Source organism: Aulonocara stuartgranti (genome assembly GCF_965226115.1).
Source record: "Aulonocara stuartgranti genome assembly, chromosome: 1".
Classification (NCBI taxonomy): Eukaryota; Metazoa; Chordata; class Actinopteri; order Cichliformes; family Cichlidae; genus Aulonocara; species Aulonocara stuartgranti.
Genome location: NC_138939.1, coordinates 2,197,772 through 2,214,284, shown reverse-complemented (window position 1 = coordinate 2,214,284; position 16,513 = coordinate 2,197,772). Strand labels below are relative to the sequence as shown.

General features: G+C 48.0%; 1 protein-coding gene across 3 annotated transcripts; it reads right to left on the bottom strand.

The window, feature by feature from the left end:
- Window positions 1–705: 705 nt before the first annotated feature.
- On the bottom strand, window positions 706–15,203 carry mex3b (mex-3 RNA binding family member B). Of its 3 annotated transcripts, none has more exons than XM_082540221.1 (4): window positions 15,183–15,203; window positions 6,821–7,004; window positions 4,889–6,578; window positions 706–3,419 (listed from the first exon to the last, which is right to left on the bottom strand). In XM_082540221.1, exons 3-4 carry the CDS (start codon window positions 5,109–5,111, stop codon window positions 2,011–2,013), a joined length of 1,632 nt encoding a protein of 543 aa, XP_082396347.1. In that variant the 5' UTR covers window positions 5,112–6,578; window positions 6,821–7,004; window positions 15,183–15,203; the 3' UTR covers window positions 706–2,010. The 3 variants fall into 3 exon arrangements, with proteins under 3 accessions (XP_082396347.1, XP_082396346.1, XP_082396348.1); XM_082540220.1 differs by lacking the exon at window positions 15,183–15,203 and adding an exon at window positions 11,676–11,857; XM_082540222.1 differs by lacking the exons at window positions 4,889–6,578; window positions 6,821–7,004; window positions 15,183–15,203 and adding an exon at window positions 4,099–4,874.
- Between the last annotated feature and the right edge of the window lie 1,310 nt (window positions 15,204–16,513).

Below are 16,513 nucleotides of genomic sequence, written 5' to 3'. Positions count from 1 at the left end.
GAGAAGCAGAAAACAGAAACTGTTGAGGATCTGAAGTAAGAAGACTTTGTAGGTGTTCTTCTCTTCAATGACTCACATTGTAGGCGATTAGCTGTCAGTTAACCAAGTGTATCATATTGAATACGAGTTTTTGAGGCGTCTGCATCATCAGTGTAAAAACCTGAATGAATCACAGCGTTCATTTTTAAGACTTAAACTCTACAAAAACACCAGATGTAGCAAAATGATATCAGATAAAACTCGTCTGTACAAACTTTTCTGAAATTTTCTGCCCTTTTTTTCCAGGTTAAGTTAGCAGGTCAGCACATTTTAAACCAGAGCGCTCTACAGTACAGTAAACGGGTCCCAAACGACCCAATGAGCTGACGGCTTTTTCACCAACTGGTTTTCTAAAATGCGACCACCTAGCTTTTTCAGATCTCTCAGTATGTCCCGCTTCATCAGTCCACCAAAGCCCACAGGAGCCAGATTACGGTCTGCACACCAGCAGATCTGCTTAAGAATAGGTCGCACAGCTCTTCTAATTAGTGATAAGGCAGGCCGAGTCCCACCGTCAAAGCATATCCTCCATAATTAGGCTGCGGCGATAATCCCGCCACCTCCGAGCTTCTATCAGGGAGCAGAGAGGGGTCGGCCGCTCGGAAAACTATTACGACTCCGATCCACATCGACACGTGAAGGATGGACGAGAAGCAGACACCAACATCGATGTACCATTTTTATTGGACTTATATAGAAATACTTAAAAAAACATGAAGTAGCACCATTACTTTTTTTATCATGTATAACTTTAAATGTCAGAAAAATAAAACTCTTGATACATTTTCAAATCTTGTCTCAGCAAATATAATATTAGTATTTGACCATGAGGTTAAAGGCCCTTTATCATAAAATAAAATATACTTTGTTCTTAAACTTTGCTCAATAAAGTACATTTACGCTCAAGTAACTTCACCTACATATACATAAACAAGTGGTAAACAAATGTATTAAAATAGAAATACTAAAACTATAGTGGTGCAACAGAAGCCTGTAATTCCCACTGGAATCTAATTCATACAAATTTTAGAAAGCATAAACGGTTTCTTTGTGTTCAACTTACTAAGTTTTGTACATTTCAATGTTTCATAATAATATAGAATAAAATATGCTTTATATTACGGAATAAAAAATATGCTGGGTGAAGCAGATTTAAAAGACTTTTTTTGCTGAACCTATAAAAACTCCATCCCAACAGAATACTGTCAAATACACATTTTTGTGGACTCGGATTTGCTCCCACAGTCGTGTGATATTAAAATAATACAGTGATCAAATGCCGTAAGGCCGTACTAAAAAAATGAACAATATTTCAACCCAGCTACAAAAAAGTTCACTGAACTTAAATTAAAATATCTGTAAACATCTTTGCAATAAGAAATATAATCTTTCAAGTCAAAAAAGAATAAAATACTTCAATCTGTAGTAATGTCATTTAAAACTTTCAACTTGTGGAAATTGATTCTATACATATATATGTAGGATATGTTGTTGCTCTCCCTCCCTCGCGTGGTTTCTGACCTCGAGCTGCAGTATCTGTTAGGCCGGACGCCCTCCACGTTTCCCAGCCGCCGCCCCCCCTCACTACACTTGATCGGCAAACCTGGAAGGCTCGTCCCGCCGAAACGGTCTACAGGCGGACCCCCGTACCTCCGTCCTGACCCCAATGTCTCTCTTCGCTTCATAAATATAGTGTACAATTAACTAGAACTATTGATTACTATACTGTAATATTTAAAACATGCACTTAGATGTTGAAAATATTTCCCCAAGCTACAGTACGTTATTCACAACTAGCCCACGAAGGCTGTCTGTCCCTTCTTCTGGATACTGCAGCCTCTCTTACATACATATGTATATCTATGTACACTTTCCAGACTGACGATTGGCTGATCGTTAAAGCGGTATGAAGAGTCTGTTGTTGCTATTGTAGTCTGTCTCGCCGACGAGACAGTCCAAGAGTTTCACTTCTTATGAAAATATACGTATAGCCTGAGTGACGCCGGTGTGGCAGACGGGGCATTTGGGGTCGCTCCTCTCGCAGATCCGATTGGCACATTCCATGCAGAAGAGGTTGTGCCCGCAGGGAACCAGCGCCGCGATGACCTCGCTCTCGAAGCACACCGAACAATCGCGACTGCCTTTTCGGCTGGTACCCGAGGAGGTGGATGAGGAGGAAGAGGACGACGACGACGAGGCCGAGGAGTCGCACGGGACCCCGGGGAGGTGGGGGCCCGGCAAGGACGCGATGGAGCCGGAGTAGCCGGGGAAACTGAGTGGGCCTCCGCCCGGGTCGCTGCGCACCCTGCGGGCTAACGGGTGCTCGGCGGGCCCGCCGTTGTGGCTGTGGAGAGGAGGCGACAGGCGAGGCTGCGGGGTGCAGCCGTTAACCCTCCTCTGACTCCCCGCGATCCCGTTGGCATTAGCCGAGCTGTTGGTGGGGAACATGGCTGAAGTGGAGGTGGGGGAGCTGCCTCCGGTGGAGGAGGGGGTCATGCGACTGTCGTACGGGGACCACAGGAGGCCTGGCGGGGCTGGTGTTGGGTCAAACCCTGGCGAGGAGTCAAAAGTCAGATCAGTGCAGTCGGGGGAGATGACGTCGCTTCCGTAAACAAACCCGTTGCCGTTGGTGTTGACGTTGATGTTGTTGTTATTGTTGTTGCCGTTGTTGTTGGTGGTGGCCGTGTAGCTGAGCGCGGGGCTGGGGGGGCTGTAGTCGGCCATGCGCGAGCTGTTGTTGCCGAAGTAGGAGTCCGTGGAGGCGCTGCCCAAGGAGGAGGAGGAGTCGTTGCGGTAGTTGGAGAAGGGTTTGCGCACAGAGGTGGGGGTCATCCCCGCGCTGGGCTTGGACCACAGGGTGGCGTGTCCGTGCAGGTCGAAGCCCACATCGGTGCCGTTGGCGTGGAAGTCGTTTTCGTCCTGGAGCTCGATCAGGCCTCCGGTCCTCATGGCGATGTGGGCTTCGATTTCTTCGCGTGCTCGGTCCACATTCTCCGGCATCCCCGTCACCTCAAACACCGGCTCCTTGTCCCGGCTCGGGGTCACGATGTAGGTGTGGGTCTGCTGCTGGATCCGCTTGATGGTGGCGCCCTTGGGCCCCACAACCAGCCCGACCACGCGGTAAGGCACCCGGACCTGGATGGTGGTCTGTCCAGGCAGGTTAGGCGGTCCGGGGACCGGGGTGCCGCTCCCGTTCAGGCTGGTGTTTTTGTTCCGGGAGGCTCGGATCATGGAGAAGTGCTCTGCAGCCGAGATGATCTCCCTCCTGGCCATGGCCACATCCTCCCTCCTGCCTGTCACCACGAAAACGGGCTCCTCGCCTCGCACCGGAGTCTTGATGTAGGTGTTGGTCTTTGCTCGCAGGGCTTTGATCTTGCAACCTGAGGCAAAGGAAGCAAAAGAAGAAAAGTGAGGACGTAGAACCTTGAAATGTGGCACATGTTCTCAGAACAGATGTTGCGTGCTTGTTGTTGTCTGTCAAAAAGTGCGAGCAGGTGAGGAACCCTTTTAGAGAAGAACAAATCCAAACCACGTGCCACCGCCACGAACATACAGCAGGACAGAAAGAACAGCGAGCAAGTCTCCTTCAGCAAAACACGAGGACGGCTGCTGCGAGACACGCTGGGGAAAAAGGGGCAAAGCTACGTAAAGACTTCATATCCTGGAAGCTGAGCTTTAACTCACATTCCAACGCCCTGAAGCACAGGCACACATCTTTATCATAGAAAAGACCAGCTGAGGAAACAGCCAGGGAAGAATGACATAATTAGCCAAGCGAAGCCAGCTGAGTGGGACAGGGTGATATAACCAGCAGAGGAAGGAGAGTCCAACTATACCGTAAACCAGTTTAAATCCCGAGTTAGCGTCAAACTGGTGCAGGTTAAATAAGGATAGTCTCTCGCATTAAAACAACACCCCCGGGTCACGGCTAGTCCACCATTTTTCCTCTCCGTGCTTCTAGCCTGACTTAACCCGACGCAGGGGGCTGGGTGATGGTGTTGGATGTAAACAAGCCTACTGCACAAATGTCGCACTGTGGCTGCTGTAAAGTGTCCTTACAGTTCCTTTTGTTTTTGTGGGAGCAGCAGCAGCAGCACAGGGAGGGGAAAAGATTCCGCATATGTAACCAAGCACCAGTCCCGCCCTGCAGCCCTACAGCTGGAAACACTGAGAGATCTGTGCAGCTATGGGCGTCTGCAGCCTGCGAGGCAAGGTAACATCGTGACCGCTGTCCTAATTCGATCCGATCACCATCACAGCCATTAAGCAAAGAATGTGTGAGGAAAACACACGCGCACACACACACAGTGACCTACAAACACCACATGATGATGATAATAACCTCTGTCCTGTCAGCGGTCATCGCCAGGCTTCACCCAAAACAGCTCGGATTTCATTTTAATTCTTCGAAACCAAACTCCGTTCATTTTGTCAAATACTTGAACAAACGCGTGCCTGCCTGCAGAGCACGCACGATAAACAGCACGACTTTGGTGTCTTTTCTGAGCTGCTTCCTGCTTCTCTTCAGTTCGGCAGCAGCACGGGCTGTTATTAATCTCAATAAGCACTTATTCCAAATGTCAACTTCTTGAATCTGTGCGCGCTGCCGCCCACCGCCGTGTATTTATAGAGAAGGAACAATGTATGACTAACTGGCGAGACAGAAACTGAAGCCCGGAGGGGAACAGGGAAGCCGAATTCACCAGCAGAGCTGCAAATGTAGCCTGAAAGCAAGAAAAGTGACACATGCGCGTCCTCCCACACGGGACACGGTGCTGTTTGGGTGCATGGCCGCGCTCAGCTGTGCTGCAAGACAAACACCAACCGTCTCACACACACAAACACACACCTTGTCTGCCCACGATCTCAGCCACATGCTCGGAGCTGGGCACCGGGACGCACTCCGTCATGTTGACGCTCTTCTTCCGGGGCTCCTGGCCGTTGTCGTACAGCGGGTTCTCGTCGTTGTCCAAGCCGAGAAGGGAGAGCTGGTCCAGGGCGATCTGCAGCGCTCTCTGGTCGTCCAGCGCGTCTCCCTGGACGCTGCTGTCGGCGAACAGCGAGCTGGGCATGTTTGCGGCTTCGCAGGGTTGCGGGTGGAAGGCAGAAAATAATACAGGAAGGAGGGCGAAGAAAGGAGAGGGGAAGAGAGGAGGAAGAAGAGGAGGAGGAGAGGGGAGAGGCACCGGAGCCGGTTCTCAAAGACAACTGGTCAGTGCAAAGAAACCAGTGCGGCTGAGGAGGGGAGGGAAAGCAGCGCAAAGGAGCCACAGTAAAACCATCCACCCCCTTTGGTTTCCAGGCCGAAGCTGGACGTCCCGGTTCGAGCCGAGCCGTGCTGCTGCAGGAAAACGCGTGTTTATTCCACAGCGGTAATAATCCGTGCTGGCTTCCCCTCAGCTCCTCTGTTGCTTCTGTCTGAGTCTTTGCAGAGCCAGACAGAGAGATGTGCGGGTGACGTCACCGCCTGGGCAGGGGCGATGCGGTGCCGCGGCTCGTTTGCATATCCGGGATCCGATTGGCTGCCCGCAATGACTGGGCGGGCCCGCTCGTACAGGCACGCCCACCTCTTTGTTCCCAGTCTTGCTCTTTGTCTCTTTCCCGGTTCGCGCTGCTCAGGCCGGCTGGCAGGAAGTGGAGCTGTTCACGCGTTCATCACGCATCACATGTGTTCTTTCCCCGAGGATCTCGGCCCTCTTCCACTCCAGTCAGCATTCTCGTTTTTTCTCTTTAATTTGACCACGCAATAATAATAAACTGTAAATGAAAGATGGACAAACACAGCCACCTATGATGTCATCATTTACCTCAGCGTTAACAGAGGCAACATAACTCTCACCTCGCATACATATGTGTGCAGCGTATGTATACAGTGCCTGAGTACTGTGTGTGTGCGTGTGTGTAAGACAGTGTGAGTGTGTGTGAGTGTGTGTGTGTTCATATTTTTGTGGGGACCAAAATCCTGGTCCCCACAAGTTTGAAGGCATTTTTGAGACTCAAAATGTTGTTTTGGGTTACAGTTAGTTATGGTTAGGTTTAGGTAACTAAACCTTAGGTAACTAAAGGTTAGTGTTAGTGTTAGATATTCATTTTTCAAGGTTACTGTTGGGGTAAGGGGCTAGCGAAAGCATTATGTCAATTAGATGTCCCCACAGGATATGAATACCCAACATGTGTGTGTGTTATCTGTTTGTTTATGTGGTTGAAATGCAGTTTCCAGGTGTGCACAGCCAACATCGTCATGTTTTCTCTGTGGTTCTGACCCGTTCCTCTTACTGTTTATCCACATTGTACAGAAACTGGCTGCAGTTCTGCCTGGGCACAGCAGGGGGGAGGGGGCACTGCTAATCCTCATTGTTTTGGAGTGAATAGAGCTAAAGAGCTAAAAATAATTATTTCCATCTGTTTCTTGACAAAAAAAATCCACATTTATTTTAGTTATTGCAAATCCATCGTCAATACTTAACTGAAGTGAAATCAAATCGTCCTTGCAGTGAAGCTGATTTTGCCTCTGATGCCTCAAATAAAGATGGAGGATACTGTAAAAAGAAAGGTTTGTGGTCCATAATACTCACAGAAAGGTATTTTACTACATTAAAAACCTGAAATTAAGAAATGTGAAAGTAGAATGATTGTTCTCTATCAAAAACACAATGACGATTTAGTTCTGAGAGCTGCGTGCGCTCGAGAGCGCCCCCTGTGGAAGTTCACTGGTGTGTCAGGTAATCGTAGCGTCTGAGCCACAGGTGACCTGATTATAACAGGAGTCTTTGGAACTCACCAGTTTCTGCCTGATTTTACTGGTGACGGTTAAAATAACTGTTGGTTCTGCTCATCACGACGACGACACAGTTCACAGCATTAGCATCTATTTGAGTTTCTATTGTTGCAGCTTGGACATGGAGTCGGTGCGTGCAGGTTCAGCATGAGCGCTGAGGGTCTGGGCGTCCTCTTCAGCACTTCATCTTTGTAACAGAAAACACAAAAATGTGAATAAACTGGAGTGAGGCGCTCTGAGTTTCTCATTAATGTTTAACCCAAGAGAGCAACAATGGAAACAGTTTGGAGAGAGTAACCTGATTAGATATGCACGTCTTACCTGATCACTAATCAATGACAGTGATAACAGCTCTGATGTGCTCAGCACAGTTCAAACTTTGTCAATCATGCACATATTTTTACTTTGGGATTCTAATAATTTACATGCGGGTGACGAGTCGGAGTGAAGGCGATCAGTTTAAATTAGGAAAGCCTCAGCAGCACTTCACTGTGTGTCTAATGTACAAGAAAACACACATAAGAGCTGCGTCACCAAGTAGGAAATAGACTTATGCAGCCATCACGTACTTTTATACATTTTCGAGGAGTTTGGTCACAACCATATTTCTACATAGCAGATGTGTCTGTGAGGGTCGGGAGGCTGTATTAGTCACTCAGTCCCGTCACATCATCTGTGCTGCATCGTGTCAGCACGTGTCCCCAAACAGATACTGTAGCCTGAGCCTATGAGCAGCCCGTCATACATCAGGTTCATCAGAGACTGAACTCGCCTGTGTCTCAGCAGCATTTTACAGCGCGCTGTTACGCTGGTGTACGCTCATACTCAACTGTATTCTCTGAAGTTTAAATATTTGTGTCCTTTTTCTACTTTTTGAATAAACTCCAGTATAGAAACTGTATTTGGTAACATGTGCAGTGCAGTGCTGAGACGGACACACGGGGAGCTTTTTGACCCCTGCCTCTTTCTTCAGTGCAGCGCGGCATCATGAAGCTGAAAGGTTAAGAGCACTGCCGGGCGATGAGGTGGGAGAGGCTGGAGGATGGTGGAGGCGGTGGACCGGTGGGTGGGGGCTGTTCGGTCAGGGGGCCTTTGACCAACACAAAGGGGATTTCAAGCCGATTCAAAAACCGTTGAGACCAGAAGCATTTTGCTTTGTCACTTCACTCCAGGAGCACAATGCCAATGCTAATGAGGAGGAGCCGGAGGAGGAGATGCGATGGGATCCTCTTGTTGATATTTGACACCTCAGCTTCCCCCTCACCGTTCATCTCGTCCCGATTTTCTTCTTTTCTACATTCAATAAATCCGTTTCATACTTTCTTAAATCCTCGAGTACATCTGTGCATCTGCACGTTTCCGATTTCGAGTCGAGCACACGTGCGCCATGCGTGATTTATCAAATGTCTCTTACATCATCCCTTCCTTTCTGGATCTGCGTCGCTAACTCATCCACCGAGTGCAGAATCAAATATTTATCTGTTTGTGGCTAAGCTGAGCTGTTGTATTTGAGTAAAAGGCCTGCATTGCTGCTGGCTGCACCTAACCCTGATATGTGGAGAGCATTCCAGAAACATGAAACCCTCCCCGCTCTGCTCCGCTCTGAAGCCTCCACTCTGTTCGTTGTAGAGAAATGACCCAGAGCAGCACTTCTTGCAGCTGCGTTTATCTACATTTCCCTCTCTGCTCGTGTTCATTCTTCTGTAAAATTCTCCCTAAGCTTTGCAGGTCCGAGGAAATAAAGTGCCACCGCACGGGCCTCAGTTTGCCCCGCTGCTCTTTCTTAAACCCAGACGGACAGCGATCGCAGCATCACGGCTGATCTTTGTTGTTGGGTATTAGGCGTTAGCCAGCTGCTGCTTAGGGGCGATTACCCGTATGCCTTTTAATGAGAGGAAGAAAAGCTTAGCCCACTTTAACCCGGAGAGCGACGGAGACAGACAGGGCTTAGCGATCGCTCTGCCAGTCACTGCACCGCGGCTGCAGGGCTGCAGACACAGACGCTGGGTCACAGTAAGCAGTAGGTCACAGGATACAGAGCAGCCTGTCGGCGCGCCGCTCCTCGCTCCGGCACCCTGACCTCACGTGTGCACGTACAGGACGTTAGCGAGGTAATGCAGATCACAGCGCTGTGCTAATAACAGACCCAGTGTGGCTGTTCCAGCTACAGTGTTCAACTCCACTCCACGGCCCTGAAAGTAAAGTCTTCTTCACCAGTGGCCTTCAAATCCACTCTCACACAATGCTAACCACGCCTAAAGCCTCCATGTTTGAACCACCATCAGAGGTCTACACACTTGTGACGAGCAGATATTTGAGCCACACAGACATCTTTATGTATCCGAGTAAATTCTTCTGTCTGTCTGGTAGAAATCAGCGGGGCCTGTGTTTGGGCAAGTCTTCAGATTAAAGCTGAAGAAGAAACTTCCAGCACCAAACTTCCATCTGTTTACTTCGGATGCCCTTCCCGACGGGGTCAAACCGGGGATCGCTCATTGTCAGGTGAATGTGTAAACCACTACACTGTGGAGCCTCCTGAAAGCTACGCCTTTGTAATCTTAGTCCTAATCTGTTTGGGGTGGATGACGATTGGCTGAGCCGGTCTCTGGGTGGAGGAGGTCACCTGCTGATGATATCAGTGACTCAGGTATTCACCTGAGCGTTCAAACTCCCAAATACCACAACAAGAGTTGAAGGATTACTCGGAGCATGCTGCACAATCGTCTGATCCACACGTTGGTGTTCTGGTCCCGTCGTGGTGACATGTTGCGTGCTCGCTACTCGTTTGAAAGGCTGATGTGCGACTGTATGCAGCAGCTGTTTGTGAGCTTTGACGGGAGACGCTGTGGCTGAATCTGCGATGCTGCTGCTCTGCGTGTCCATCGCGCTGCCGTTTAAACCCGACACGCTCAAACCTGCTGCATGTCATCAGCATCGTTAAAGCTCAGACACCGAGCAGTTTATTTTAATTAATAAACTGTATTTGTCGTTGTGAGGAAGAGACAGGGAAACGTCAGGCTTTCAAAACTAAATGATCAAGTTTATAAACAAAACAGGAGATATTTAACATGCAAATCAATCAATTCATAATAATGGACTGATTTTATTTGCACTTGTCTCCTTACAGCTCAGTGTTGAAGTCTCTACTTTGTTGCCGTATAAAGACACGCCCATTTTTACTTTCTCCTCACCTTCACACTTTTACATTCTCAGCAGTACCGACAGAGGAGGACGGGTAAACACAGGCTTTAGTACAGAGACAACAGAAGAAGAAGGTCCGACACACCCTGTGTGATTACAGACTTTAGCACAGAGGAGGAGGGATACAAGGAAAGGTGAACACAAAGGTGGGAAATGAAACAGAAGCCAGGATCTTATCTGTAAAATAAACACAACCTAAAAAACAATCCAAGAATCAATATTTAAAAAATATAAAACACCAGAGAAGTGAAATATAATAACAGGAGCCAGAGATAATACCGAGCTGACAGGAGACGAGTGGAATAATATTAATAAAGGTGACAGAAACACCTTCGGTAAGCAAGAAGAGCAAAGAGCTCATCAACAAGCGCTTCACTGAAGTGTGGCTGAAGCGGTGCGTGAGCCGCTGTAGGCCGTTGGATGATTGCACACCTGAAACCACTCCTGTAATCAAACACAGAGAGGAGGCCTGACGTTAACGTGGTGATGGCTGCATTTTATCCAAGCCCAAGCTTTTCACAGACCTACCAGCTACCGTTAACCACAAAGACACCCCAAACAGGACATGAACCGAGGTCTTCTCACACAGCTGCCACCCCTCCAGCCTCTTTATGCGTCTTTTATTTAGCAGCATTATTTCTTGGCATCCGGTCCTGAGATTCGAGGCATTGGTGCCAAAGCCGACCTGCTGAAATCATACAGTTAAAAGCATTTCAGCCCTTTTTCTTGGAACGTGGAATTTCTACTGAAGCCAAAGAGTCTGACCAATAAATTTAAAAAGCCATGCAGGTGGAGCGATACACAACTCATGGGTTGGGAGGTACAAAGTTAAACCCCGATGGGGGGCTTGCGCAGCCGCTGCAGGATGTCAGGCTGGGCTGAAGGACAGCTGGATTAACCCTCCCGTGGGTTCACCTGTAGAAGCTTTTGGAGCCTTGTTAAAACATGACATCTCATTTCATTGTTATGCAGACTGCGAGTCCTCTGAAGGGTTTACTTGATAGTTTGGAGGATGTTAACGCATGGATGGCTTTAAACCTTCTTAATATAAATGAACAGAAAACGGAGGTTTGGGTTTGGTCCCTGTGACCTTGTTAGAAATTGATATTTTATTTCATCTCCAGCTGCTTGCAAAAGTGAAGCCGTTCCTCTGTTTGAGAGGCTTTGAGAGATCCGTTTCATCTCGCCTCGACTTTGGTCTTTATTCAGGAGCAGAGATCCTGAATTACTTTTTTGAGGTAACGAGTAAAGTGAGGGATTACTATTGCAAAAACAGTAATTAGGTGTGAATGTGAGTGTGAATGGTTGTCTGTCCCTGTGTGTTGGCCCTGCGACAGAATGGCGACCTGTCCAGGGTGTACCCCGCCTCTCGCCCTATGACAGCTGGGATAGGCTCCAGCGCCCCCCCCGGCCCTGAAAAGGATAAGCGGAAGTGAATGGATGGATGGAAAACAGTAATTACATTACCGTTACTTTCCCGTAGGAACGCTGCGTTACTGCGTTACTAAAACCGTGATTTTTTGTGAGAATGTCTCACGACAGTGACGTAAGCGAGTGCGACGTTCGTGACAACAGCTGTGTGCAGATCAACAATGGATCACATATCGAGTGCAGAGAGAGTATGAGCGTGCAGCATTTAAAGCGTGGAAGTACTGACCTTACTTTGAGTTTGATTCCATAAAAAGTGACAAAAACATTAGTGTCCGCTGTGCGTGGGAAGAAAACTTCTTTTTACAGTGAAAAACCCCCTAAACTTCCAACAAGCACCGAGTAGCTACGACGTAATGGGAAACTCACAGAGAAACTCGCGGATTCTTCCACTGACCGCGGCACACCTGCACCAGGGTAAACCTCCGCCTACCCCACTCCTGCTTTACAGGTGAAAATAGAGCAACAGGACCGCTGAGTCTTTGACTTTATTTATTTTCTGCTGTTTTACTTGCATCTATTTGAAAGAGTGAGTGTAAACACAAAAATATTTATTTTATGAGCTGGAATGTGCAGAAAATAGGTTTAAATATTAAACTAATTTCTTCCAGTCAGAGAATGTTGCATATAATTAAGTTTTTGCTTCATGCATAAAGTTAAGGCGATCGTGGCTCAAGAGTTGGGAGTTCGCCTTGTAATCGGAAGGTTGCCGGTTCAAGCCCCGGCTTGGACAGTCTCGGTCGTTGTGTCCTTGGGCAAGACACTTCACCCGTTGCCTACTGGTGGTGGTCAGAGGGCCCGGTGGCGCCAGTGTCCGGCAGCCTCGCCTCTGTCAGTGCGCCCCAGGGTGGCTGTGGCTACAATGTAGCTGCCATCACCAGTGTGTGAATGTGTGCGTGAATGTGTGGATGACTGGATATGTAAAGCGCTTTGGGGTCCTTAGGGACTAGAAAAGCGCTATATAAATACAGGCCATTTACCATTTAAAAGATTAAAACTAATAAAACAAGTTTTAAAAAGAGACGTTTCCATTTGATTACATTTTGTATGATGGATTATGTAGAAAAAGTAGAATTGGGCTGAAAGATCTATCACTTTATCACCTCTTCAGGGTGTAAATCGTGTTTTTAAAAAGTAACTAAGTAATTAATTACTTTTGAAAATAAGTAATCAGTAAAGTAACGGGATTACCTTTTTGGGGAAGTAATCAGTAATTAGTTACTGATTACTTTTTTCAAGTAACTTGACCAACACTGTTCAGGAGTCAGAGTGTCATCGGTTAGCCGACTGCAGCACGGTTACCTCCATACTAGCATCCTTACACTGGCTGCCAGTTTGTTTATGAATTGATTTTAAGATTTTATTATTCGCTTTTAAGCACAGGTTAGCATCCTCATACCTTTTTGAACGGGGACACTCCTGCAAGATCACTGAGGTCTGCGGATCAGATGCTGCTGACTGTCCCGAGGTCCAGATTAAAGCACAGAGATCGAGCCTTTGCTGTGTCCGCGGCTTCACATCAGGAAAATCCGTCTTTTATTCTTTGGCTTTTAAACCAGAATCAGTTTTTGCTGCTTTTATTTGTCTTATTTCTTACTCAACATTTTCTGCTTCTGTTCTTAAATGTTGTCACGTCTTCCTGTGTTTTGACTCTTTTTGGCGTACAGCTCTTTAGCTCTTTGGTCAACAGTTGCTGTTTTAAACGTGTTTGATAAATAAATTTGACTTTGACCACGATGGCTGGAGCTGAACTGTGATCAAGCTTTAAGGAAGGACGAGAGCAACGGCACACAGGAGAAAGGTTTGCTGCGTTTTTTTGTTTTCATGATCGTTAGAAGTCAAAATCCAATAAATGTCAGTCCTGCCATGACGGGACTAAATCTGTGTTTTGATCTTCACCTCTAACACTAATTGCAATAGATTATAAAGAATAGATTCTGTGGTGTTTCGTGTCATTTATAGTCTCGCCGTCGGACATTAACATACAAGCAGGAAGCTTCTGCCGTGTTACAAACAAACTGCATCACCTGAAGCGATGTGGGGGGAAAATAGAAAAGCAGAAACCTTCATTAAACCAAAGGTGGGTGGCAAACGGCGTGCTGTGTAACAGACAGAGAGGAGGAACAGCAGAAAGCAGACACAGATGGAGGTGGAAGGGTGCAGCGCGTTCATGTGGTGTAGAGAGGGGCCGGCACGTAGCGCTCGTGCACGCACGCACACAAACGACGTGCTTCTCAATTAGCACTGCAGACATGTTTTCTCCTTTTGTGATGCTCTAAGAGGTGAGTTGTGCGTCTGTGGCAGGTTGCAGAGGCTGTGTGTGTCTGTGTGTGTGCCACAGTCTGTAACCTGATCCACAGTCAAGGTTAGACAAAGGAAAGTGGGACAGACACATTTTTACAGTAGAAAGTCTCCTTCCTGTCTCTTCCTGTGCACACGGCGTCTCTGCTCTCGTCGTGTGGTGTTAGTCATCACCTTTAATCCCGACACAAACCAAAACACGCAGGAACCCCGTGAAGGCGCCGAGGCCTGCGAGGTCGCCGGGACGAAGTAGTTTTAAGTCGGCGTCATTTGTGAGCGTCACTCGGGGAAATGACAGGTGACAAAGGAAGTGACAAGAGGAAATGCGAGATTGGCTTTCCCTCTTGCTGCTGCCAGGTGGAGAGGTGACTGTGACTCATCAGCATGCAGGTATTCTCTTTGGTTTTTTCCCTGCACGCTGATGCAGCTGCAGGAATGCTTTGCCTCCACGCGCAGCTCTGAGGAAATGGTGCAGGCTGCTGCTGCTCCATCCGGAGGTGCGGATGCAGCGCCGTCTGCCTCTCCCTCCTTTTCTCCTCCTGCCTCCTCCCATTTCCATCTTCTCCTCCTCTCGTCCCTCTCTCCCCGATCTGCTTCCCCCCACGCCTCCCTCCCCTCGTCTTCCTTACATCTCTGTATCTCCTCCCTCCCCTGTTCGTTCTGACACACTGAACTGAAGTGGCACTGCTTTCCTGCGCTGTGATTGGCCGCCTGCCAGACGCTGGGTGAGCCAAGCAGCACAGCGGCAGGGCAGCTGGAGCCGCCAGCGCACAATGCAGCACAACACAGCGCTCCCCCTCCTTCTCCTCCTCATCCTCCTCCTTCATCATCCCACCTCCCCCTCCACAGCCAGCCACAGCCCAGCTCTTTGTCTCTTCCTCCCTGCCTCTCAGTAGCTGACCAGCCCGTGAAAAAGCTCCACTTCCACATTCTGCCCGTTTATGTTTTTGGAGTAAAGAAGTCATGTTTTCACTTTGAACGAACAATCGTGTCTCCAAGCTCAGAAAATAAAACCTCTCGACGAGCGTCCGTTACACTTTGATAAGCGGCTTCCTGCAGATACTCTTTCAGTCAGTTTGAGTTCCTAAAGTCTCCTAAATGTGAAATCAGAGCCCACAGCAGGAAGTGTTTTGTGTCATTTAATCGTGGTCGCTATCCTCTCCTTTCTTTTCCCATGCTAACCTGCCAAAGCACTTTTACGTCCCGCTCACTTTTTCCACGCTCGGCCACGTCCCTCCGTTAAAATCTTGATCACGGGTTTTTCCCTTTTTAGCAAACATCAGCTTCTCTAAACGAAGTTTTCATCACTGACCACGAGTTTTCCGTAAACCTAACCGCAGAGTATCTTTAAAGCATCTCTGTGATCTTTCCCTGACTCTTTACCCCGACCTTAAAGGGGCCGTGTTCCCTGTTTCAACAGCATATTTGGACTTACTGGATTATCCTGAGAAGGATTTCAAACTCTAATAATCCTTCTTTGCACCTGGCCTTCGTGACACCTCAGTTCATCTTCTGAAAAAAGGTGTTTTTTAGCCCCTCCCCCCATGAATGCTCGCCGGTCAGGCAGCGCAGCGGGAAACCCCCTCCCTCCTCCTTCTGACCAATGAATATACCGGGCCGGGGTAAAAACGCTGATGTTTCTGAGAGGTGGTGCGTCTTCTCCTGGCTCAGCAGAATTTAGTGGCCAATACTTATGAATGGAAAAGATGGTTTAAAAAGCAGCCGTGCTGAAAAACAATATTTTCCTGGGCAGCTGGCCCTTTGAGATGACTTTTCTTCATGCAATTTTTAGCATTTTCCTGCTCAGTGATGGATAAGTGTTTTTACAGTGAGACAGATAAATGGTTCTGCAAATGCACATAGTGCCTGATTGAAGGTCTGATCTGGCCACGGCTGTTTCATCCAGTTCTGATATGATGGAGAGCTATAATGTCTTTCTGCTGGTTATAAACAAACCTGCGAGGATATTATTGAGCTGAGATATCAGCCTGTGTGTGCACACAGCTGAAGACCTTTATGTGGAAATAATGTAAGGTAAAAAGTGAAATTAGGAGTACAGATAGTGCCATGCATCTCAGATCTAACCGTGAGCAAACATCAGCATCCGTGTCAGCGTGAAGGATCGTGGATGCTGATGAGAGCCGTGGGATTTATCGGCCTGTGCTCTTCAGATCTGTCAGCATCGCCTTCTGCTGTTCCATGTCGGCGAGGACATTCGGCACAAACCCGCTCTGTTACGGCTCCATCGTGCCACCGCGCACAGCTTTTTTTGGTCGCGCCAACACGGTAATACTGAACATTTTTACAGCCTGAAACTTTGCCCTCTTCTCCAAAGTGAACTTCGGTTTGAAGGACGACCGTTTAAACACTCTGGAGGAGATCCAGCACGCATCATATAGCAACATGTGCACAGAAAATGGGGCTTCGGGGATCGAGCCAAAATCAGCTGCACTGAAAAGAGTCCAAAGGTGCACAAGAGGAGCTTTGAGCTCCCCGTCTGACGTTAAATGGTAGCTTGGGAGAGGGGGGGATTATTTTCCCCGTCATTATCGTCACGTAGCACGAAGAATGCTGATGAATGCTGAGTGTCTATAGCCACATATTTGACATGTAATTCCTTGTATTGGTTCTATAGCAGCATTCCCATAAATGTGACGGACAGCAGATGCATCTCACTCTGTGACTCCATCGTGTGCGATGCGGCACCAATGCTACGTAACGCCGCACGACTAAACGTGGCCTCAGGCTGGAGACGAATGAGGGACG